Source organism: Dama dama, chromosome 9 (genome assembly GCF_033118175.1).
Source record: "Dama dama isolate Ldn47 chromosome 9, ASM3311817v1, whole genome shotgun sequence".
NCBI lineage: Eukaryota > Metazoa > Chordata > Mammalia > Artiodactyla > Cervidae > Dama > Dama dama.
In genome coordinates, this window is record NC_083689.1 from 54,461,352 (window position 1) to 54,487,840 (window position 26,489).

Consider the following 26,489-nt stretch of genomic DNA (forward strand, 5'->3'; position numbering starts at 1 on the left):
GTTAGTGTATGGGGACATTTGAGGCTAAAGTATCCTAGAGTTGTCGCTTTTTCTGGGCCTTGACTTGGCTAAATCTCAGATTATCATCTAACCATCCCAAAGTCTGCCTGGAAGTTGAGATTCTGATCACTTCTTCGCTGGATGTTGTGAAGAAATAATGTTTATGAAATACTGTGTATCCCTTGAATGAACTATAAGAATGACAGGATCAAGACTTACTGACATTTTGAAATAGTTTATTGGCATTACTGTGGCCTTGTATCTACTAAGTATGATAATTATAGTCCAGAGGAAAATACAAAATACAACCTCTATCTCTTCATCTTTCCACTCAAATAGACGTCAGTATTCAGTGACAGGACCTCTTTATTATTTTTTTTCCCAGATACTTTTAAAAAAATTTACTTTTAATTGAAGGATAATTGCTTTACAATGCTGTGTTGGTTTCTGCTGTAAAACAACGTGAATTAGCCATAGTTATATGTATATGTACATGTACATCTCCTCCCTCTTTAGCCTCCCTCCCCTCTCGCACCCCACCCCTCTAGGCCATCACAGAGCACCAGGCTGGGCTTCCTGTGCTGTGGAGCAGCTTCCCACTGGCTGTCTGTTTTACACATGCTCGTGTATACATGTCAGTGCTACTTTCTCAGTTTGTCCCACCGTCTTCTTCCCCTGCCGTGTCCATAAGTCTTTTCTCTACATCTGCATCTCTATTCCTGCCCTGCAAATAGGTTCATCAGTACCATTTTTATAGATTGACAGAAGTACTTTAATCTCTGTTCATGAAAACACATCGAGAGGAACATCTGTCACAGGTTTTACTTAATAAAAATTTTGCTAATTGTTACCAGAATACTGGTGGTGATTGATTTTGTCCCCGGTGACTCCTGAGTAGCTCCTACTCAGCACATAACTCCCAGAACAGTCTTCTGATACCCACATTTTCCTCTGTGTCCCCTTCACTCTGAATTGACAGTTTGTAGACACAGGGCAATCCATCTTTCCAACACATAGGTGGTGCAGAGTGAGTCAGGTTCTTCTTAGGTCTCAGCTGCTCCGGTTAAGTAGAGCTTAGCGAACAGTAATTGAATAAGAAGGCAAAGCACTCAGAGGAGCAGGAAACAAGTACAATTTTATCAAAAGGATTATGCAGCACAACAAGGTCAAACCCTGCCACGGTTTGCTTTCCTCTCCCTTGTATTCCTCTTCGATCGGCAGAAGAGGCTGTTATCAGTTGTTGGCATTATGACTGGGCACATCCGTCCAGGGTCAAACATGCTGCAGTCTGCAAAGCCAGCAGCAGATTGCAGTGCTCTGCAGTCCAGCCAGACCAGCAGAGCTTGTGTAGTCCTGTGCCTGTTACAAACTAGAATACCAGACTGGGGATGTTGCCTTAATGGGGCATTTGAGCGCAAAAGCAATGAAAACTTTTCCTGTTTCAGAACAAACTGTCCTTCCATAAGTGCTGCATTAGGAACATAGACCTGTGTTTTGTTTTTTAATGGAAATATAGTTTATTTACAATATTGTGTTAGTTTCAGGTGTACTGTGTGATTCAGTTATACATATGTATTCTCTTTCAGATTCTTTTCCACTTTAGGTTATTACAAGATATTAAATAGAGTTCCCTGTGGTATATAGTAAGTCCTTGTGGTTTATCTATTTTATATATACACAGTAGTGTGTATTTGTTAATACATAGACCTGTTTGGAGCAAGGCAAAGCCAAAGCTGGTCCTCACAGCATTATTAAATTCAGTTTTCCATGATATTTAATCTGTGCATGGACCCTGATGAACTAATTTTCTTCTGAAGTGCTGTATGTGTGGATATAATCTTAGAGTTGCATATGAAATGGCAACTTCAATATTTTCAATAGATGCATGGAGATATTTAAGAACCAACTTACCAGTGAACATCATCACTAGGAGATCATTGTTTTGCCATATTAACAGAAACTCCCTTTGTGATTTTGCAGCCACGACAGCCCAACCCTGACTGGCGTTACTCTGCCTCCCTGAGGGCAGGAATGCACAGGTATGTCTTTCCCTCCTTCTTTTGTCAGAAGTTACTGTAACTGTGTGAATCAGATAAACTCTTGTCTTCATAGGCCGGAAGCAGCTGTCAAAACTGAGAAGCCTAAATACTTTGCCAGGGGAATACACTTATTTTTGTCTCCGTATCTGGAAGTGGTCAGTGCCAAATGCTTATTAAGTGCTGCCAAATAAGAGTGCCCTGTAAAGTCACAGACAGGCAGCTGTGTACCTTTTTCTCATGAAAATTTCTATAAGGACGTAGTTTGAACTTCTTTTATCCTTTTTCTATCTATACTTTCTGACCCTCCCGTAAAATGATAACTAACACTGATGCTTTGGGACTTGAGTATATTGTATAATACATGCTTATGTTGTCCACCTTGGTTTTCCATCATACATTGACTGTCATATCCTATTAGCCACATAATTGTTATTCTCGTCCATGTTCACCCTTATTAGCATCTCCTTATCTTTTCCATCTTGTTGCTGTCTTATTGCCTGCCCTCAGTGGCATGGACTCCTCAGAGGATGAGCCACGTGAAGGGCCTTTATTGAATATCTGGAGACCAAATCAAGCTTACTTTTAAATTAATCTAGAGTAATAGCATTACTCTAAGACTTAGATTAAATATAATTTTGCCTTCTCTACTTTGTCTCTTTGACAGTAATTGATTAACTACCATTATTCCCAGACCTGATCTAGTATTCATGCTACAGGGCCAAATAAAAGACTCATTATTTGTGAGTGTCTTTGGGAAACCAAATGGAGAGCACCAAGCAACTAATGTTCACTACCACCAGAATAATTTAGTTTTAAAGAAGAAATAAACTCCAGAGCTAAGCCCCTCAAAACATCTGCTCAACTTTTGAGTAGATCTTTAACCAAACCTTGATCAATTTCTAAAGAGAGAATTTACAGAGTATGTGTTGAGTTAATGAAAAATTGGCTTTAACCCATTAAAAATGTATTAAATTCAAATAAGTCAGTATATTCCCAATCATTTTATTTCACATTGAGCAGAAATCATTATATTAGGTGCTCTTTCTGAACAAGAAGTGATCAGTTGAAGACTGAAGATCAGTAGTTAGCTTGGTGAGATACTGCACTAGAATCTGGTCATAATTTTAGGCCAGAAACACTTGGGCAGATGCCATTATACTAGGTTTAAGAAATATTCTTTCTATTTGTTAGAAGCTATCTTATGCTTTTTCCTGCATCTGAGCTATTGTGGTAGACTATATGATAGGAAAAAATATGGTTTATGTTACCAACTCTTTATCTCCCAGTTGAATTAGTACTTTATTTGAAAAGTACCAAAGCTATAAGATTCACCTTTAAAACTATATTAAAATAAAATGCTAAAACATATCACTTCCTTATTCCATTTTCAAGTGAAAAAAAGCCATATGTGCTTCTATTCAGGTTTCAACTAAGATGTCATAAGATTCAAGTAGGATAAGAAAGGAAATAAAAATTAAAACTAAAAGTTATTTATTCCTCACAGTGTAGTACATGGAACATATGTTAAGTTGTGAACTTAAGTAATACTCATCTTTTTCACGCATATGCTTGGCTTCCTGACCTTTCTAGCCTCAGATATTGTGTACCTGTCCTTTGAAAATTCTGCTTGAGCTGAGCTGGTTCCCAGGGTAGTTATATCTTCAGAGAGAATCTAACTGAATCCATATAATTTGTTGGTAGGCTCCAGCAACGCCTTCAGCAGTACCTGAATGATATTAATATTTGGAAAAAAGAGAAAATTCTAGTATATAGATGAAGGGAAGAACAGCAATAAAGCAGAGCTTATTGAGTGAATTTCCACCAGATATGTTGTTTGAAGTCAAAGAGTAAGAGGATGTTGGGAATTCCCTGGTGGTCCTGTGGTTAGGACTCTGATCCTTTACTGCTAAGGGTGCATGAATCCCTGGTCAGGGAACTAAGATCCCACAGGACATATGATGTGGCCAAAAAAAAGGAAAAGAATGTTGAATTGAGAGAACTTCCCCCATAATATTTCAAGTTTGCCTGCTCTGTTGAGTCACATGACCTCTTCAGGCAGTTGTCCTCTAAGTTTTACTTCAGTAACTTAATTTCCAAGGTGAATCAATGTCTAGTTTCAGAGAGTTCTCTTATTTTGCTGACGGTTTTCTTGGGTGATATTTATTCTTAGGGTCCCATTCATTCCTTTCTTCATCCAAAAAATATTTGAGAGTTTCATATGTGCTTACATTACACATACATAAATGAATATGATGTTCTCTCTGCCCATGAACAGTTTACGTTCTATCTCTGCTTACCTCTAAGGATCTCCCAGTTTATGTCTCACTCCTTTGCAGTATTTCATGTGGAGTTAATCTCTTCTGAATTGGGGTCCATGAATGGTGATGATAAACTTTCTCTAGTCCCAGGATATGTAGGGTGGGTTTTCTTTGAGGAAGAAATAAAGAATGATGAAACAGAAAATAAAGTTAGGAAATAATTGGACAAAACTGGAATAATACTATAGTTACCAGCAAATAATGTTTGTGCTTTCCTCTGTCCTACAGAAAACCCAGAAATCAGAGAACCAGCAAAAGAAACTTGGGGCTTTTGAAAATAAGCTCTCTTCATCTGCTTCAGCATTAAGATGATAAAGTGGCATTTTTTTAGTCCTCTGATGGGCTTCCTGTTAGATTTAATGAACACCACACGGCTTTAATGAAAACCAAAATTGCTATAAAGATAAAACACGTTTATCTTCTGCATGGTGTAGCAGGCAGTAAGTCAGCAATGCTTTTGCATTTTATGCAAGGTGGCTGCTCAATAGTAATTGCTTCAGTTTAAGCACGAGTAGAAATTGTGAGCTGCAGTCCTGCCTCCAGAGATGTAAGCACTTTCTGAGGGTGGAAGGAGAGCTAGAAAGACATTTATGGTCTAACTTTTATTTGGGTCTGTGTGTTTACTCAGCTCTGTGCATCTGGAGGAGGCTGGCATTCTCCGGGCTGGTCCAGGGGGACCCGATCAGCAGTGGCCAACAGTATCCAGTGCGACACCAGGTAAAGACCCAGGGTCTCGCCCTTCTTGTTTGAGTTCTGGAAAGTCATCAGATGACCTGTTATTGTAAGACCAGGAATATCAGTGACTCTCTTTTAATTCTTTCTTCTTTTCCTTACCTGCGTGACTTCCTTATGTACATCATTATACACAAGTATTTTGATTTTCTTCTTAATGTACCTCAATGGTTGGAAACAGGTAACATAAGGGTGTGTGTGTGCATAAACTGCTTTTCTGTAATAACCAGGTACATGTCAAATACTTAGTCTATCTGAGCTACACAGACACGATCTGGTGGCCTCATGCACAGAGATGACACTGTTAGCAAAGATCTTTTGGTTAAAGATGTTGGAAATCCACACCAAGTAGTAAACAAAAGGGAGACTGATAGATTGATAAATAGATAGACTGATGAAATGGAGTTTCTCGTGGAAGTGGAAAAACTTGTCAGAACCAAGGCACCACTTTGACTTCAAGTCTCAGTCAGGCCTCCTTTCCCGACATCCGCATCTTTCAGTAGACTGACTTTTATTGCCTTGATGTGCACGTTGCCAAACATGACCAGTCTTGCAGTTTCTTAGTGCAGAGGACCAGTGGGAACTGATTCCTAATCCAAACTTTCAGGAAAGAGGATCTGCCAGATGACATCAAGAACCCAGTGGCTGGGTGAGCATTAAAAAATTTCCCCAGTTCACATTTCCTTATTTTCCTTATCTTGCCCAGTCACTAAAGCAATGTCATATAATGTAAATATGGCTTTGGAGACCCATCCTGGTGGCAATTTTCAGAAAGGAACAAATATAGAGATTCCAAATGTTGTCTAGCATAATCCTCTATAAATAGAACATCATTGTGGTGATAATAGTTACTAATTTTTGAGACACACTGTATCCAGACACTATGCCGTGCATGATCTTATTTACTCCCTGAGACAGTCTTGCATGGGATTTATTATCTCTCTTTTACATAAGAGGAGCTAGAGACACAGAAAGGTTAAGAAACATACCCAAGTTCACATAGTTTGTGGTAGAGGTAGGATTCAAACCTAAGTGTGCCTAACTTCTAATCCAAGTGTCTCTAATTCTTCTATTCATAGCATGGCTGGCTTGCAAGAATCCACCCAAATTCGAACACACACACACATATATATGTATATTCACATGCATAACAGATTATATAAGTGTATGTGTAAAAAGTTCTTTCCAAAAATAATCTGGTGCCTTTCAAATGATTAGGCTGTGCAAGTAACATGTGCAGCTAAGGGCCCATTTTTGCTGGCAGCTCTTAAGAGTTTTTGTTGATTCTAATCAGCCAGCATTTGCTATTTATGAATGTTGTATAATTCAACTAAAAGTCACATTTGTCAAAAAAAAACAAACGCCTAAGTTAAAGCAATTCATTAGAGAGCTAATATTCCAGATGGCAAGGGGGAGAACATAAAATAGTTCATTGACAAATTTGCAACCCCAGTGCCAGTGATGGCATAATGTGGTGGAGAAGGAAGTGGTTTTAGACTGCCAAGCGTTGCAGGATGGGAGGCATCTGAGAGGTGAGAACTGCTCAATCAAAGCAATGCCATGAAATCATGCCCTACCATCCTGCCTCCATTTCAGGGTTTTTCTTGTTCTCATAGAGACTTTGCAGGTCAGTCTGGTGAGTCCAGAACTAACTTTGAATACATTCTTCCTTTCATTGATGGTGCTAGTTGGTGTATATTCCTAGGCAAGTGGGAAATAGGAACTGTTTATAGATTATTTTATCTGCATCTGGCCCAGGACTCTCCTTCAAATTCAAAACGATGTTAAGAACCCATCTTTTAAAAAAAAAAATGACTGAAGTATAGTTGATTTACAGCTGTACAGCCAAGTGATTCAGTTATACATATACATATGCTCTTTTTTATATTCTTTTTCATTATGATTTATCACAGGATGTTGAATATAGTTCCCCATGCTATACAGTAGGACCTTGTTGTTTATCCATTCTCTATGTAATAGTATGCATCTGCTAACCCCACACTCCCAATCCATTCCTCCCCTAGCCCTGTTCCTCCTTGGCAACCACAGGTCTGTTCTTTTTGAGTGTGAATCTGTTCCTGTTTTGTAGATAAGTTCACTTGTGTCATATTTTAGATTTCACATATAACTGAGATCATATGGCCTTTGTCTTTCTGACTTCCTTCACTTAGTATTATAATCTCGAGGTCCAACCACGCTGCTGCAAATGGCATTATTTCATTCATTTTTATGGCTGAGTAGTACTCTATTGTATATATATATATATATACCACATCTTGATCTATTCATCTGTTGATGGACATTTAGGTTGCTTCCATGTCTTGTCTGTTGTAAACCAGGCTGCTGTGACACAAGGGTGCATGTATCTTTTTGAATTATAGTTTTATCTGGGTGTTTGCCGAGGAGTGGGATTGCTGGATCATATGGCAACTCTATTTTAAGCTTTTTGAGGAACTGCCTTACTGCACCAATTTACATTCCTACCAGCAGTGTAGGAGGAAGGAACCCATCTTCTTGACAGAAGATAGAGAAGGAGTAGCCATGGCTCCGCTTCCCTGCTCTCCTGACTCCTCTTGTATAATCCCTTCTCTTCAGGGCTATCCCTGGCTGTTGACTCATGAGTCACAGTTTTCATGGACTGAGCTGGACAGAGCTTCTATCTTCCATGGGTGACCTCCCCATACTTTTCAGCATACCTCTGCACCAGTGATGGGACATCAGAGAGATGCTCCTCTGTGTTCTGCTCTGTTCTTTTGGTATTTTAGAGTTTTAGGACTCAAAATATGTTCTGCACTGTTTGGAGGGAATACGGGATAAAGATTTAAGATTATGGTTTAAAGTCAGATCTGAATTGAATTCCAATTCCAAACTTACTTGCTGGGTGAGCGTAAACAAATTGGTTAAATTCATGTTTTCTTTGTTACCTTATCTGTAAATTGGGTATAATAATAACACTGATTTTTATCCAGTTGCCATGATAACTGAAGAAGAAAGAACTGAATATAGTGCTTGACATATAGTATTAGTAAATGTCTAATCTTTTCACTCTTTTTTTTCTGGCATACTTTTGTTTCCTGTAGTCTTTGTTGTGGCCTTAGATGGTAGCATGGTGGTCAACATTCAGTAGTTCTCACTTCTGAGCCCAGATACAGACCCTCTAAAGTAGTCTGGATCATCCTGACATCTGTACAGTCCCGTTACACCTCGCCCCCCAACCCCAGCCACTCTCCTGAAGAATTCATCAACATGCTCCAAAACCTTTGGTTGTTTTCATTCCTGAGTAGAGCTTGCCTTTCACGGATTCTGCTGCCCTTAGTGCCTCATGATAAAGGTGTAGTTCCTTTCAAAAGGCTTCCTCCTGGTGCCCAAATCCCCTCACACTTGTGTCTGAGAACTTCTCTGGAAATAGCACCTTCTCACACCAACCCTGGCAACACACACAACCAGTCGTGGGAATAGAGAGAGGCCTGCTGTGACCCAGTCCTCCTTTGCATGTGTTCTTTGTAGTTGTTTTTCCTCCACTGATGAATCCTTTGGCTTTGTCATCAAACTGTTCATTTATTGTCACAGTCCACAGAAGCTGAGGCTAAAATGCCACGCTCTAAAGGGGTCAGTGGGGACATCACCAGGTGATGTTTCCCGCAGGATAAACAAGTCAGGCATTAAATCCGCTAATCCCAATTCCTGGCATCTTTCTCCAGCCTCACTTCTGTGTGAGCAGGCCTAGACCACAGGCTTCTTATTTCCTTAGCAGCTCAGTGAGACTGAGCTCCCGCCCCAGCTCCCAGTTCCTCTTCAGACGGAGGACGCGTGGGGGAGGGGCATTAAAGGGCCAGCCATTCGCACTTAGAGCTGTTTTGACCTTCTTAGTGTGCAGTCTCTGAAGAGGTTTTAATGAGTGCCCTCTTGTGACAGTTCCTAGAGGGAATCCCAAGAGATTACGAAAAGACTGTACCTTCCCGAGAGCCAGTCTGGCTTCAGGGTCCCTGGCGGCTTTGCTCTCACACTGGTTCTTCCAGGCTCCTCTTTCCACATTTCATGGGATCTCAGGACTTAACCCAAGGCAACAGTATATTGTTTTTGGAGTGGGAGATATTCACTGTTTTCAAAAAGAGCTCCGGGAATTCCAAAAGGCACAGCACTGCCAAAGATAACATTATAGCTTTTCAAGCACCCCCCACCCCCCCACCCCAGGACCTGGGGCTGAACTGTGAAAGGTTAATTAGGTAGGTGAGGCAGCTCAGGCCCTGAGGCTTCTTTAGACAAGCTCAGTTTAGAGTGACTGCACAGGGCTTCTCCAAGGATGGTTCCCAGAGCCACACTGACAAACACCCGACAAATCCGAAAATCTTGGGCAGAGGCCCAGCCATCTGTGTTTTAAGGGGCCCTCTAAGTGACCCTGATGAACCCTAAGGTTGAGGACTGGTCGAGAGTTGTGGGTAAACATTCCTGAGGTTGTCTCATACCTTTGGAGGCTTAGAAACCATGCAATGAAGGCCTTTGTTTATGCGTCTGTTTATGATTCTTACTAGAAACAGTAAGCCTTCCGCATATCAAAGGTCAGAGTAACCCTATTTGAAATCTCGCTCTTCCACTCAGAGGTTGTATGTTCCTAGGACTGTTATTTTTCTGAGTCCCAGTTTCTTTCTTTTTGAAATGGAGATAATAGTGTCTACCTTATAGGGTTGATACATGAATTAAATGAGACAGTATACACATCTGCAGAGCCTGGAGAGCAATGTTTAGTAAACGATGGTTATTTTTAGGATTTTTCAAGGTATGAGTCTACCTTTCAACGTCAGAATTTAGGTCTGAGTTGTTCTGAGTAGTCTCTGTGGGAAGGCTTTATTATAGAGCAGACTTTTAAAAAAGCACCATTTTGTGCCCTTGGGGGATTGTTTTTGCCCTGGTTTGCTGCATCTCTTTACTCTGTGGAAAATGGACAGTTAACGTGCCCTAGTTTTATAGGGAGATTCATGCTCTTATTTGTCTTAGGGATTCCCACCTCCCTGACAAAATCAACTCTCCATGGAAGGTCTCCACAGAGACTTTATCTTTGATTCTTCCCCAGAAAGAAGACATGATCCTTAAATTTGGGGGAATCCATTTAGGAGCACTGTCAACATGAATTTTTCCACTTCATGAGTGACTGCAGCCTCAGGCCTTGTCCGAGAATTTAAAAAGCATGCTGTTCTACTAACCTGCTCACCCTCAACTTCTGCTGTTGTCATGGCAACGATAGTCCTGGGAGATGTGTGCCTATCTTTATCAGGGAGGAAAAAAAATGAGATCAGCGATCTATGTGGGTGGGGCAGCTCCCTCCCATCAGTATCCTCCACTCTCACCTTGCATCTCACAGTCCAGGAGTGCCATATTGCCTTAGGGTTGCTAGTAGCCAAGAAAAATAAGTCCTTGTGTAAGATACACTTTTACTCTCTTGGTGGTGTAGATCTCATCAGGTCTGTTGGAGTTCTCTGTGTAGCTTATCTTGTGTGTTCTGACCTGGCCTGAAGGGCCTGAGCAAGGTGTTGTGAGAAGGGGAATTAGAATCCTCTACCCAGGAGAAGCCAGAAAGTTTGTCTTTGCTAGCTCCATCTGTCTGGTACTTTCTTCAACTCCTTCTTAAAGAGCACTTGGTACTGCACTTGGCACCTTCTATTTTTAATGGTCATGTAAATAAAAAACTAGAAGGAAGACTTCCTGCTTTTTCTGAAAAGTTTCTGTTGAATAAATAGATTCTGAGATAGCTCTTTCTCTCCACCCTGTATTCCCCACACCGCTCTCATTTTTCCTACATCCATTCTTCCAGGCTCAATAGGCAGAATACAGTCAGGGTTGGGGCCGTGATACATAGTAAAAGAATTTCTTCCTTGTCAGAGGCCCACAACAGATCCTGTGCCTCCTGAAAATGGAATCCCCTGTGCACTGAGATGTGTGCTCCTGAGCATATATTTTGGAGAGGGAGAGTGTGGTGAGGAGAGAGGAGCAGCAGAAACTGTTGCATTAGGCCACAGTTTCCTTCAGCCCCACAGATGCAGAGAAGCAGCTAATGCAGGGCCAGGAAATGGAGGCTCATTACAGTTCCCTTGGTTATTATCGATCCATCTAACGAGCCTCAGGAGGAGTGCAGTCTGGTTCCTGCAAACTTCATCATGAGAAACAATTTTTGCATATGTCTTTAGAAAATAATACACTTCATTCTTCTTTTATTTGAGTGTTGCATGGAACAGGAGAGTTTCTGAGTAACCTTCCTTTCTAGCTTTCTCTACACACTGTCCTTGGTGGCTGAACTTTTAAGTCCCTTTTTGAAAGGGAAATTCAAGTTTCTGCTCAGGAGATATCCAAAGACCACAAGGAAGGGGGCGTCACCAACTCTGCTACCTGACTTGGCTCAAAGATGACAGGCCACCTGTGTGTTTGAGAGCTTTGTGGGGAAGCAGAAGTGTTGGGTGAGAGTCCACACTTCATTCTGTGGGACAGATTTCTTGTGTTGCATGGAACTGGTGGGCTTGGAGCTCCTCCCTGGGAGGTGCTTGGATGAGAAAGACCTATTTACGGCCAGGGTTGAGAGCAGATGGGTAGCAATAACTTGTAATGCCTTTCAGCTTTGCAGCTCTAGCAGGCATTGCCCTCAGCCTCACTGATTCTAGTGAACTAGAAATGAAAGCTAGTCCTCAGCAACAGCATGGATCTTTAATGACAAATATTTTCAGAGCAACTCACCCCAGATTCCAAAAGAACTTGAAAAGTTCACTTTCTCAGAGGCAGTCAACTTTGCAGTTGAGAAGGTCACTGCCTAATCTGGAGAAACACATTCAGGTCAAGCACTGGCTGGAGACCAGGGGCCTCTAGGGGAAGGTCATAATAGAGTTCAGTGCCAGGAGGCCTGGAAGTGAGCCTGTGGGTTGGAGAGGAGCCCCTCTCTGCCTCAGCCCTCAGAGCTTGTTACCCAGAGTCAGAGAAAGGACAAGGAGCAGAGATGGATGCGTGTCACTCCCAGCTCAGTGAGACCAAGAGCTTCCTCAGCAGCTCCCTGCCTAGAAGGGTCTGACTCTAAGGCAGTGGGCTAGGTGAAGGATGGGAGAAGGCAGTCGTGATGGCAGTACTAAAGGAGATAAAGGGGGAAAAGGTGCTTGTGCTTAGTATTAAAAAAGGAAATGGAGAGCTTTGTAGAAGTCAGATTCAAGAGGTTAACTATAGAAGGTTAGGATAGGAAAAGGTAACTTTCATGAAACCAAATTTGAATCCATAACATAACAGAAATAATGAGAAGTCTGTTGTTACTAGAGTTATGTCCTTTAAGCACTGAATACCAAACAGAGTACCCTAAGCCTCCAGATTATAGCTGCAATTGCATGTGAAAAACAACCAAACAAACTTCAAAAGTAAGTACAGCCTGTCCTGTACAGAAGGTCTGAACAAACAAGTTTGTTGTTGATGGTCCAAGAAAGCCCGCCAACTTGGGTTTACTTCCAACATCGGCCCAGGCCCCTGTCCAGAGCTGTTGCTCTAGGGCGACATCATGGGCCACACTGAGCAGTCAGGTGACATTCCCGCTCTTATTTTCTTCAACTCTGCATCATAGATACTGTCTTACCTAAGTACACATATGTTATATGTGTTCCCTTGATCACCTGCTGTTACCTAAAGGTCTGTGACAAGGCTAGAAGCTTCAGCCAGTGTAAATGACTTACATTAGATGCACACCAAACTCCATGTCAGAGTTTTGTGGGGAGAAGGGCATCACTGGATGTGTAAACAGACTGAGGTGGATGCCCTTGAGCCTGGGAGCTTGGCACCATGTTTGATGAGCCAAGGAGAAGTCCCCTTCCCTCAGCTAATGCCTATTTATAAGGAGATGTGGAGGGTCGTTTGGTGGGTCTTTGTCGTTGAAGTTTCAAAGTCTTTAAATCCCATCCTGTTGCCCCCTTGGGCTGTGGGAAATGTATTTTAGAACAAGCGAAAGGAAGACTTGATATGATAGCTATTATTTGTTGAGAACTGTGATAAGCACTTTATATGCCTTGCCTACTTGAACAAAACAGAAATTATTATTCCCTTGTTCTATATTAGGAAAATTGAGGCTCGTAGGAATTAAATGACTTCCTTATATTCATCCTTTTTTACATCTAGTGTTTTTTGCTCACTATTATATTCCCAGTGTTGAGCTAGCTGTCTAGTACATGATGGTGCTTAATAAATATTTGTTGAATTCATCAGTGAATAACAATGGCTAAGGCAATATTCGAACCCATGTCTGCCTGCTTCTGAACTCTATGCATTAAATGACACACTACAGTTACTTTGTCCCACTTGCCAGGTAAAGGAAATAGTTTGGTAATTTGGAGAAAACTGTTCACTGTCTGAGCTCCAAGGCAAACTGTCGGGGTCTAATTACTTTCCCATTTCTGCTGTAATAAGTTCCCACAAACTTTGTGACTTAAAACAATACAAATTTATTGTGTTACAGTTCCGGATGTCAAAGATACAAAATGGGTTTTACTGTGCCACAATATAGGTGGGTTCCTGCACTATGTAACAAGGATCTACTTTCTTTAGTTTCCAATAACATGTTCTTCATTTCCATCTGAGCCCTCACTGGCACCATCTTTCAAGACCTTATTTCCACAACAGTCTGTTAGTGACACTTAGGTATTCCCCAAGACAATGTATGTTTTCCCTACCATCATCCTCACTTCTGAGTCCTCTCTAGCAGAGTCATTAATGTCCATATTTCTACTAACAGCCTTTTCAAGGTAATCAAGACAATTTCTCCATGCTCCTCAAAATCCTCAAATCTCTGTCTGTTGCCCAGTTCCAAAGCCACTTTTACATTGTTAGCAATTTTTACAGCAACAGCCCACTTTCAGATCCCAAAATCTGTATGAGTTTCTATGGCTGCCATAGCAAATGGCAAAACTAGGTGACTTAAAACAGTACAAATTTATTACCTTATAGTTCTGGAAACCAGAAGTCCACATTGGGTTTCCCTGGATTAAAACCAATGGATTTGCAAGGCTGCATTCCTTCCGGAGGCACTACAGGAGGATATGTTTCCTTTTCTGTTCCAGCTCTCAGAGGCTGCCTGCATTTCCAGGCTCAGTGGCCCCTTCCTGCATCTTCACAGCCACACAGAGCATCTGCAAACCCCACTCTCTGACTCTCCTACCTCGCTCTTTCCTTCGTGAGGACCCTTGTGACTACATTGGGCTCCCCTAGATAATCCAGGATAACCACTCTAGCTCAAGATCCTTAATTTAATCACATCTGCAAAGTGCTTTTCTTTCTTTCTTTCTTTTTTAGCCATGTAACATAACATAGTCATAGGTTCCAGGAATTAGGATGAGGGCATCTTTGTCATTGTTTAGTTGTCCAGGCGTGTCCAACTCTTTTTTGACCCCATGGATTGGGATTTCCCAGGCAAGAATACTGGAGCGTGTTGCCACTTCCTCCTCCAGGGAAATCTTCCCAACTCAGGGATCGAACCCTCATCTCCTGCCCACGTCTCCTACATTGCAGGCAGAGTCTTTTTTTTTTTTTTTTTCCATTTATTTTTATTAGTTGGAGGCTAATTACTTTACAATATTGTAGTGGTTTTTGCCATACATTGACATGAATCAGCCATGGATTTACATGTGTTCCCCATCTCCCTCCCCATCCCATCCCTCTGGGTCATCCCAGTGCACCAGCCCCGAGCACTTGTCTCATGCATCCAACCTGGACTGGCGATCTGTTTCACACTTGATAATATACATGTTTTGATGCCATTCTCTCAGATCATCCCACCCTCGCCTTCTCCCATAGAGTCCAAAAGTCTGTTCTGTACATCTGTGTCTCTTTTTCTGTCTTGCATATAGGGTTATCGTTACCATCTTTCTAAATTCCATATATATGCGTTAGTATACTATATTGGTGTTTATCTTTCTGGCTTACTTTACTCTGTATAATGGGCTCCAGTTTCATCCATCTCATTAGAACTGATTCAAATGTATTCTTTTTAATGGCTGAGTAATAGTCCATTGTGTATATGTACCACAGCTTTCCTATCTATTCGTCTGCTGATGGGCATCTAGGTTGCTTCCATGTCCTGGCTATTATAAACAGTGTGCAGGCAGATTCTTTACCGCTGAGCCACTGAGGAAGCCCGTGGACATCTTTGGGGCACCATTATCCTGCCTGTCTCAGGATCTTCCATGAGGCAGAGGTGGCTCTGTGTGTCTCTGTGTGTGTAAGTTTCAGTGTAGGTGAAGGTAAAGTTAGGTGCAAATTAGGACCCTGAAGAGGGTGTAGTCAGTGTGAACTAGACTTTAAAGGCCTTTTGAAAGCTATAAATTGTCAACAGTGTGCTGGAGATGAATTCATCACCCCCTCCCTCTCCAAATCTTAGCTAATTAGGAGTAGATGCATAGGACCAACTGAGAGAATCAAAGTTCAGAATCAGGCGTGTTATTGGTAAAGAAGTTCTGGAGACTGTGACAGGGCTTTCAAGCTCCTGAGTGCAAGGGAAGAAAGTCAAGAATGGAAGAACTCTCCCTTGGTGAGGAGGGGCACTTGTCCTGGTTTGATTACCAAACAGAGGCTGAGCTGGAGCAGACAAAGAATTAGGTAAGAGCTATATCATGAAAGAGGGCTTCTCTGATAGCTCAGTTGGTAAAGAATCTACCTGCAATGCAGGAGACCTGGGTTCGATTCCTGGGTTGGGAAGATCCCCTGGAGAAGGGAATGGCTCCCCATTCCAGTATTCTGGTCTGGAGAATTCCATGGACTATCCATGGAGTCCCAAAGAGTTGGACACGACTGAGCGACTTTCTCTTCACTTCAGTTCACTATGTCATGAAAGAACAATAACTGTTGATGTTAACTTGGCCCAGTCAAGAAACACAATCTGAGGAATTCCCCAGCAGTCCTGTGGTTAGGACTTGCTACTTTCACTGCCTGATTTGATCCCTGTTTGGGGAACTAAGATCCGGCATTGCAGCCTGCGGCACAACCAAAAAAAAAAAAAAGGGAAATATAACGCATGTAAACTTTAGCTTATGATAATCTTCCCAATGAGACAACTTTTCTGAGAAGAGTAAGTAAGAAAGTGGAGCTAAACATGAAAACTCCCTTCCTAGCACATTGCTATGAGGTTGGGAGGACGGTTGGTGGGTGTTGCCTCCTCTGTGGGAAGAGCTGGAAATGTGGAGAGAGGAGGAAAGTCCCCACTCCATTGTTATGTTAAGGGATTTGACGTACTGTTTTGTCCCAGGCTTAAGAGTATTTTCCCAAGAGTCACGGAGCAGTCAGAAGACAGGCCTCTTTGGGTCCATTCTCAGGAAAGAGTCAGTTAAAGGCCTGGCAGAAAAGTCACTGCCCCCAGGGTGATGCCAGGAGGCAGGGCACTGCCCGTCACGTGTCCTGTATGTGTCTAGCATCTGTGTCTAGGTGAAAGCAGATTAAAATATATATCTAGTACTTTCTTGAAGAAGAAAGTGTAGAGCCTGATCCATGTATATGTATTGTTGGCGGTTATGGGCGGGAAGGGGTACTTTAGTCACTATTTCTAAATGTCACCATTCCTCAGGGATGCCTCCTGAGTCAGGAGCAGGGGTCAGGGTGATTGTAGGCCAATTCTGTGGATACATATGCACTCAGGATTTGTGTGTTTGTTTTTTAGGAGCATTTTGCGTAACAAATCTATTCTCACACTAGCTACCTCCTTGAGATCCTAACAGGCTAAGCACTCCCAAAGCCTAGAGCGTCCCAGCACCCTCAGCAGCTCTGACTGGAGACTAAATCAGCCTCTTGCTTCTGACAGTGATTAGCCAGGAGACCCATGGAGGAGCCTCCTGAGAGGCCAGCATCCCCTGGAGGCTCCTTGTGTCACTAAGATGTTGATCTGACTGCTGTCCCTCAATCTGCAGCCAGTGGGGTTGTGTTTAGTCAATGATCAGTGTCGTGTCCGTTTCCCTCTCTTGGACCAAGTGTAAATTGATTCTAAATATCTGCCCGGGGGAAATCTCTGTAGGGAAGATGAGCGTTTCAGTGTGCTCTCTCTAATTCTAGGCACTTAGAGTATAAATTAGCTTCCTTGGTCTTTTCTCACTCAAGGTCACAACCTTTCCTCCAGGGTACTAATGTTCTAAATGGTTGTGATTTGAAGGGCACTAGGAAGGTCCTCACAAAACCCACCTGACAGACAGGTCCTGAGAACTTTACCATTAACCTCCACCACTGTCGGCATTCTCTTTTAAAATGCCCATTCTTTCATTCATCCATTCATTCATTCATATTTTCTCTTCCTCTCTCTCTCTCTTGCGCACACACACACACACACACACACATACACACACTAAAGAGGTATCAGACTATCCTGTCCAACAGAACTTTCCTTGGCTTGGCTTTAATGTAGAATTTGGTTGGAACCTCCTATATTGTCATTAAACAAGCATTTGTTAAGAACCTTCTTAAGGCCAGTCTCTGTTCTAGGTGATACAGATACAATACTAAATGTAACAGCCCCGTTCTCATGATCTAGTGGGGGAGACAGAAATGTAAAGAAATAAGATGGAAATATTACAGTGTCAGGACCGTAATAGTGCCATGTATAGGCAGGTCCAATGAGGGGAAGGAAGGGACAAACCACTAGGGCCTGTCAGTCCAGGATGGGACCCAGAGTCTGTCTGTGTTGTAATCCATACAAACCCTATGTAAACATGGTCAGCTGGTTCATGTTTCCTGAGAGGGACCTCCTAATTGTTTAACAGGGCCCAAACCCTCCCTCAGCAACCATGAATAGCAGATATGTTGTGGGAGCCCAGAAGATGGAATTGGGAATTTAGGGGACCAGGTCAGAGAGTATGTGACATTCAATACTGTATTGAAGGATGGTACATAGATTGTGGGAAGAAAGTTCTGGCCAAAGGAAATAATACATGTGCCCCCAAACCAGAATACATAATATCGGTGAACAGAATGAATACATTTGATGGGAAGGGTGGCGTGGAAGACTTTCGGGAAATGAGATCAGAAAGACTAGAGTCAGATTTTCTTGGCCTTCCACAATCCTGCTAAAGAAGGAAAACTTTCATTCACTTGCTAGAAGTGGAGAGCCGCCTCAAGGTCTGTTTTTTTTTTCCTTTTTAAGAACAGAGCCTCTATTGAGCCTCTTAGCTCTGCTGAATCTGCAAAAACTGTCCTGTAATATGTCAAGACAAACTCATGAGCTATCAACCTAATGTTTTTCTCCACCTAAACCAGGAGTTAGAAACTCTTGAGTGTCTAGAAATGTGGGACCAAGAGGGTAATGAATGCAGCATTTTTGTAAAAGGGACTGGCCTTGGAAATGTTCTTAGGTAATTCTCTTGGACTTGGTTTAATCATGTATAAGAAAATGTGGAATGAAGGGAAGGCTTGTTTAAATTTTGCCTTGTGTTAGCTTTTTAGGGGAGACAGTGTGGCATTGCATAGTCCCTCTGCTCCCTGTGGGACCACTTCATCATTGTGCTTCAGATTTATTAATGTGTAAAAAAGGAAAGACTGTAGGCTGCTGTAAGGATTAAATGAGATGATGCCTGTGAAATGCTTAGCACAGTGCTTAGTTCATGGTAAGCACTCGAAAGTGTTACCATTTTCTGAGTTTTAATACTTTTGGCACTTAGCACAGTAAATAGGATTCCCAGTGTCTTTGCTAGAGGAAATGGAATGGTCTTGGAGTACACAGAATCAGAGATGGTGGTAGAGGAGAGGGTTCTCTCCGATGACAGTCATTCCCCTGCCCTCCTCCCTGCAGTGCTCTGACAGCACCTCCATTTTACACCCTCAGTGCAGAGATACCACGGCTTGTCTAGAAATGGTTGCTCAAGGCCACAAAGTGACACAGCAACATAGAGCCTGGGATTGCTGCCAAGTTTTAAGAAGCGCAGATTGTGACAAAGTGAGGGAGGGAGGCAGAGAAGAAAAATCTGAAAACCGGAAGCAGTGTTCTTGCTGAGTGGCACGATGATGGCTCACACAGCTTCGGGTGGGACAGGCAGTGTGAGGGGTCACTGGCAGGCGGTGGTGCTGCAGGAGGAACCCAGTAAGGGACTCCAGGGTCCAGGCAAGGCTGCTGCATGGGACCCTGCACTTGGAAAAGGCCCTGTTGGGTTTAATACTCTGCTTTTGCCATCTTGAAGTTCTTAATCTTTTTTTAACAAGGGCCCCCCATTTCCATTTTGCAGTGAACCCTGCAAGTTATGTAGCTGGTCCTGGGTCTAGGCTACCTGGGTCAGGGACATTTTGTCTCAGCTAGTTTTTTTGAGCTAGTTTTTTAACTTACAACTGATCAAGTAGACTAGGTTAGTAGTCTGTTTTTAAAAAATTTTATTTATTTACTTATTTTTGGCCATGCTAGGTCTTTGTTGTTGAATGGGCTTTTCTCTAATTGCGGCTAGTGGGAGCTACTCTCTAGTTGCAGTGCACAGGCTTCTTACTACGGTGGTTTCTCTTGTTGTAGATCACGGGCTCTAGGGCCCTCAGGCTTCAGTAGCTGTGGCGCAGGGGTTTAGTTGTTCTGCAGCATGTGGGCTTTTCCTAGGTCAGGGATCGAACCCATGTCTCCCGCATTCACAGGCAGATTCTTTACCACTGGGCCACCAGGGAAGCCCTAGTATTCTTTTTAATCTCTCTCTCTCTAGTTATAAAAGGACAAACATGATAACAAATTAAACCTGTAAAAACTGAAATAAAATGAGTTGCACCTCCTTTTCTCCCCAGAAATAACCACTAAAAATGCTTTAGTGTGTATCCCCCAGGTTTTATAGTTTTTTGTTAACTATAAAGTGCTATATCATAAAACAGTATGCATTTACATTGTTGATGTAAATGTTAAACAACACAGCATCATTTATGCGAAAATATTCAAGTTTCCCTCAGACCCACTCCCCTTCAGTGAGGCAACCACCATTAACAGTTTTGTCTGTATGCTCCAAATATATTTTTTGAATAAACTATTTCTTTAGAGCAATTTTAGGTTCCTAGAAAAATTGAGTGGAAAGTACAGAAGGTTTCCAAATGCCTCCGTCCCCACACTGTACAGCCTCCCCCACTATTTATAACCAGACCCAGAGCCGTACATCGTCTCACCCATACTGACACATCATTGTCACCACCCAGAGTCCCTAGTTTATATTAATACTAGAGTTCAGTCTTCCAAATATTTTTCAAATTAATTTTTAGTTACATAACTGATGCATGAATGTGTTTTCTATGTTTATTAAAAATAAGTAGGCTTTCAGAAAGCAAAATGGGATAATTTTATGCATATGAGTATGTAGCTTGTTTTTATTTTTTAACAAATGCCTTTCCAAGTCACTACATACAGACCTTTCTCCTTTAATAAGAGCATACTGTGTTGTATGTCTGTATTACCAGTTATTTATCAAATTTCCCTTTGGTATATATGTTTTTCGAACAATGCAGTACACTTTCTATTTTTTAAGTTTAAAAATATTTTTTTAATTGTAGGATAATTGCTTTACAATGGTGTGTTAGTTTCTGCTGTACAGCATTGTGAATCAGCTATACACACACACATATATATGTATACATATATCCTCTCCCTCTTGAGAGTACATCTTCTTATGCATATTTTTTGTGCTCCTAGTATATATAGGATAGGGTATGAACATATCAAATTGGCACTCTCATATCTGGGATTGATTGCACTTGTTATACACTCCCTCTAACCCCCACCTCTATGTCACTTAACTCACTGGTACCATCTTCCAGGGACTTAGCCCTCAGGGTTGAGAATCCTGGAGCAGAAGAAAGGAGAGAATTTATTTGTGACTAATAATAGTAACAGCTCACCTGTGTTGAGCACTTAAACCATGTTTTATGCACTCAAGCCGCATGTTGTTCTAAATATTTTGTGCTGTGCTTAGTCACTCAGTTGTGTCCGACTTTTTGCTACCCCATGGACTGCCAGGCTCCTCTGTCCATGGAGATTCTCCAGGCAAGAATATTTGAGTGGATTGCCGTGCCCTCCTCCAGGGAATCTTCCCAACTCAGGGACTGAACCCAGGTCTCCTGCATTGTAGGTGGATTCTTTAACGTCTGAGCCACCAGGCAAGCCTGAGAATACTGGAATGGATAGCCTATCCCTTCTGCAGAGGATCTTCCCAGCTCAGGAATCAAACTGGGGTCTCCTGCACTGCAGGTGATCCTTTACCAGCTGAGCTACCAGGAAACACTTTATTTGTATTAAATCTGTTAATCTGTATAATCACCTCAGAGATAAGTCTGTTATGTTACCCATTTTATTTTATTTTTTAAAAGCCTTTTATTTTATATCGGAGTACAGCTGATTACCAATGTTATGTTAGTTTCAGGTACACAGCATAGGGACTCAGTCATACATATACAAGAATCCGTTCTCCCCAAACACCCCTCCTATCCAGGCTTCCAGGTAGCACTGAGCAGAGTTCTGTGCTGTAGAGTAGGACATTGTTGGTTATCGATTTTAAATATAGCAGATTACACCTATTTTAATACTTAGGAAACTGAGACACCTAGCGTTAAGTAAGGTCACACATCTGTCTAATAAATGCCAAGATCTAAAGCAAGGCTCTTTGACTTCTCAGCCTGTGCTCTTAACCTCTACACACACTCTCTCTAGAGAGTTTAATGCCGTAACAATGTCAGAGTTTCTCTACATTGTTTATTCCTTAAAACAATATTGTATTTATTCATTTACTTGTCTTGTCCTACACTGTAACTCTCTGAGGGGAGGGTACCTGTCCAAGTATTTTTCATAACCCTATACCCTAATGTCTAGCACCACATCTGCTTTATTGTATGTAATAAATAAATTTAGTTGAATGGATAACAGTGCCCCGGGAGATCGCTACTATTTCCATTTTATAGATGAAATTACAAGTCAGTGTCACCCACACAGTGTAGTAGAAAATAGTAGGAAGCAGAATAGCAGAGCTGCAATGTGAACCCAAGGCTTTTGATACCTAATCCAAGGTGCCGTCCACCTTGTCTAAGCTGCTTCCATTCTGCCTGTTTCAGAGGGCTCTGGAGCATGGTTCCCTACTTAGCAACCGTTTCTAAGCTGGAAGACTTCACAGCTAGCTGGTTTTAATGATCCCTGGGAGGGGCAGAGCCTGATGAGAGGAAGGCCCTTGGAAAAGAGTTTCTGGAAGCCCTGCATCCGGGAATCAGTTGTTAGAAGGGTCAGGTTCCTTAGAGGACTACCATGTAGTAATAATATGTATCCTTTATTTCAGTTTCTGCATGCTAAATATTATTCTGTGTGATTTATGAGCAGTGTCTCTTTTTAATGATCACAGTTCCATTAGATGGATATTGTTATCTTTGTTTTACATGTGAAAGAACACTGAGAGGCCAAGTGGCTTGCTGAAGGTTACACTACAAATAAGTGCTAAAAGTAGGATTCAACTCAAAATGTGTGACCCCTAAACATTCATTTCAAGCATTCTGCTACCCTTGGTTATAAGAGAAGCTGAAACAGGGGGCATTGTAAGAAGAAACTGCTCTCCCAAGACCCTGGAGGACATTAGTGATGAGAAAATAAGGTAGAGAAAACCATGTAGTCTGAGCCCTCTTAGGTGAGGGGGGCGGGTCACAGAAGAAACGTTATTTATTTATTTTTTAGCTGACTATGGAGAGCTAGGGAGATTTGAGACCAGCCATTCCAATTTTTGAATCTGGGTTCTCAGCACGTGATGTCTTTATAGTCTTAACCTAGAAATGGCAGAGTTATTTTGGGCACAGAGCAAGAGCTGTAGCTTTAAAAATATGCCACTGTATTTATCTCTTCCGCTTCAAGATTACTGAAAATTAGCCCAGCTGTGGCCTCAGGCACCAAACAGCCACACAGTCTTCTTCCAGATCACTCAACCCACCCAAGGTGGCTGAAACGGCCAGAGGTGGCAGCCTCTGGGGAGTGGCTATCAGATTAGTTCTCCATCACCAAGCCTAATCTCTGATCACACAAGCACACCATCCTTTGCCAGCTACTGCAGGGATCAGGATGCGAGGTCTGTGAATCAGCTCAGCTCTGCCTTCTCCCCCATCCCCAAGGCTTTAATAGAAGTAAAAACATTAATAATTCTATTATTGAGCTGGGGAATCAGTACAAGAATAATTTTTCAGCTTTGTTACCCAATTGCTGTTTGAGTTAAGGCAGATAATCTTGCTATAATTTAAGCCTTCAGTTTCCTTATCTATAAATTGGAAATCTTGTGTATATATATATATATATATGCAAAGTACTTAATAAAGTACTTGGCCCATAGTAAGCAATCAATTGATATTCCTTAAACGCATCAATCTTCTGTCACTGTGGAATTACAGGTAAAATGCTGATGAACTTTTACTTTGTGCCAGGCACTGTGTTATGTGCTAAGGATACCTGATGACTGCAGATAAAGAATCTGCCTGCATAGGAGACACAGGAGATGAGGGTTTGATCCCGGGGTCAGGAAGATCCCCTGGAGAAGGAAATGGCAACCTACCTCAGTATTCTTGCCGGAAAAATCCCATGAACAGAGGAGCCTGGTAGGGTATAATCCATGGAGTCACAAAGAGTCAGACATGACTGAGCAACTAAACACACATACAAGGATAATTATATTTAATCCTGTAACAGCCCTATGAGGTAGATGCTATTACCCCTTTACACATGAAAACTGAAGCCCAGAGGCAGTTAAATAATTTGCTAAACATCACATAATTTACATGAAGTAGCCAGATTTAGACCTAGTACTCTGATTATAGAGCCTAAAGTCTTAAAGAGAAGAGGGAAGAATATTTTTACATTCTCCAGTTTCCATGGAAAATCCTCTCCACTGTCAACTGAAGGACGAAGAAGCTGTGGGGAAATGCTGTTAGTGCTAGCCCAGGTGGTTTCAGCTTTCTTCCCCTCTCTGTGATCCTGGACAGGATTTGAGTTTCCAACCATCATTCTCCTGTGTTTTCTGGGCTGTAATTACTCAGATTTACTTTGTCCAATTCATAAAGGATCCAGCAAGGGAGAGGAGGTGGAGCTTGTCTAAGCAATTCATAGTCCCCACTGACGGTGGAGTAGGGGGTGGGAAGGGAGCTGGAGATGTTTTACATCCTAATCTTTCAGTGGGTTTGCTGGCAGATACTTTTTGCCTTTTGGTCTGAGCATGTATTCAGGCCAGGCATGTATAATTCTGCAATCTACCAAGTTCTGGTAGAGAGAGAGACAGAGAGAAAGACAGACAAACCGACACACACACTCTCTCTCTCTCACACACACACACACAAACACAGAAAGACAGGCATACACGGAGAAGGAGATGGAATGGTTGCTCAAAGCTGCAAAAGGCTCCAATGAAATTGGAACTGCTTGAAAGGCCTCAGTGGCTGGCGGGGTGGGAAAGAAGTCCAGGAGAAGCAAGATGTCGCTGTGCAGAAAGCCTGGATGTTCACTTGCAAACCCAGAATCTGCGCAGCCTTCCGGGCCCCGACCCTTCCCTGGGCAGCCAGAGGCAGCAGCAGCAGCCCGAGCCCACGGGAGAACAAGCAATCCAGGGGAGCTGTCTAGCGGAGCCGGAAACGCCTGTAATCATTTAATAGCCTTTGCTGGCTGCCCCGACAGAACGGAGTGGGCGGTAGGCAGGCTCCAGAGTGCTGTCTGGCAAGATAGTCCCTGGCTTTAATCAAAATGATGGGTTTCCTGGAAGCTCTTTATTAACCTCAGCACCAGAATCCCAGAGAAGGTAACAAAAGGATGAATGGGGCGCGGAGGGGAGGGGCTGAAACCTGCAGGCTGGGCGGTGATTTTCCTGAGCCGAGCACTCACTCCCGCAGGCACCCCTCCCCCCAACTGCACAAGTCTTTCCACTGATGCTTGCTTAGAGAGAAGCTGCTGCCTGCATCGCCATCTCCCAAGCGGGTGACTAAACAGATACAGCCGTAGAAATTGCTACACTTGTATAATGCCTCAGGGTTTTCACAGAGCCTTCCTATACAGCTCAGGATGTTGGTGGGTCTCTTGACAGGAGTGAGACTCCCTAGATTTGAGTCCCAGGCTCCACGATTAGTAAACCTTGTTTGGTCTTCAGTATCTTCATTTATAAAACTGACATGTTTATAAAGCAGACATAGATATTGGTCGTATCTACTTCCTGTGGTTCTTGTGAAGAGTAGAAATTATGTTGCATGCAAATCTGCTTAACTGGGTGCCACACACAGAGGAAGGCAGAGGAAATGTTAATTAATTCATGACTCTGATGGAGACAGAAAGGTGATCACCTCCATTTTATGCCTGAGGCAACTGAGGCTCAGAGTTATTTCTATAAATTGCCTAGGACTAGGTACCCTTAAGGGCTTCCCTGGTGGCTTAGATGGTAAAGAAATCTGCCTGCTATGCAGGAACCTGGGTTCGGTCCCTGGGTTGAGCAGATCACCTGGAGAAGGGAATGGCTACCCACTCCAGTATTCTTGCCTGGAGAATTCCATGGACAGAGGAGCCTAGTGGGCTGTAGTCCTTGCGGGTTGCAAAGAGTTGGACATGACTGAGCAGACTAACACTTTCACTTTCACTATTAAACTTTTAAATTCCATTAGGTTGTAATCTGAATGTCAGGGAAGGGCTGATGTCTGTCAGAAGCCCTTTTTAGAGGACTCAGTTCAGTTCAGTCACTCAGTCATGTCCGACTCTTTGTGACCCCGTGGACTGCAGCATGCCAGGCTTCCCTGTCCATCACCAGCTCCCAGAACTTGCTCAAACTCATGTCTATCACATTGGTGTTGCCATCCAACCATCTCATCCTCTGTTGTCCCCTTCTCCTCCTGTCTCCTGCTGTTTAGGTTGGTCATAGCTTTTAATTTTAATTTCATGGCTGCAGTCATCATCTGAAGTGATTTTGGAGCCCCAAAAAATAAAGTCTGCCACTGTTTCCACTGTTTCTCCATCTATTTGCTATGAAGTGATGGGACTGGATGTCATGATCTTAGTTTTTTGAATGTTGAACTTTAAGCCAGCTTTTTCACTCTGCTCTTTCACTTTCATTAAGAGGCTCTTTAGTTCCTCTTCGCTCTCTGCCATAAGGGTGGTGTCATCTGCATATCTGAGGTCATTGATATTTCTCCCAGCAGTCTTTATTCCACCTTGTGCTTCAGCCAGCCCAGCATTTTGCATGATGTATTCTGCATATAAGTTAAATAAGCAGGGTGACAATATACAGCCTTGACATACTCCTTTGCCGATTTGGAACCAGTCTGTTCCATGTACAGTTCTAACTGTTGCTTCTGTACCTGCATACAGATTTCTCAGGAGGAAAGTAAGGTGGTCTGGTATTCTCATCTCTTTAAGAATTTTAAGACACTAGTAGATCCATTAATTTGGGTTGTGGCTTGTCTCAGTCTTCGTCAG

At 42.4% G+C, this 26,489-nt stretch overlaps 1 protein-coding gene across 11 annotated transcripts in view; it reads left to right on the plus strand.

The window, feature by feature from the left end:
* LOC133062479 (protocadherin alpha-C2) overlaps positions 1–26,489 on the plus strand; it is a 192,358-nt gene that overhangs the window by 157,893 nt on the left and 7,976 nt on the right. For all 11 annotated transcript variants that reach the window (XM_061151512.1, XM_061151509.1, XM_061151508.1 and 8 more), the window contains exons 2-3: positions 1,981–2,039; positions 4,986–5,074. In XM_061151512.1, coding sequence (XP_061007495.1) covers positions 1,981–2,039; positions 4,986–5,074 — 148 coding nt within the window. The remainder of the gene's footprint in view (positions 1–1,980; positions 2,040–4,985; positions 5,075–26,489) is intronic.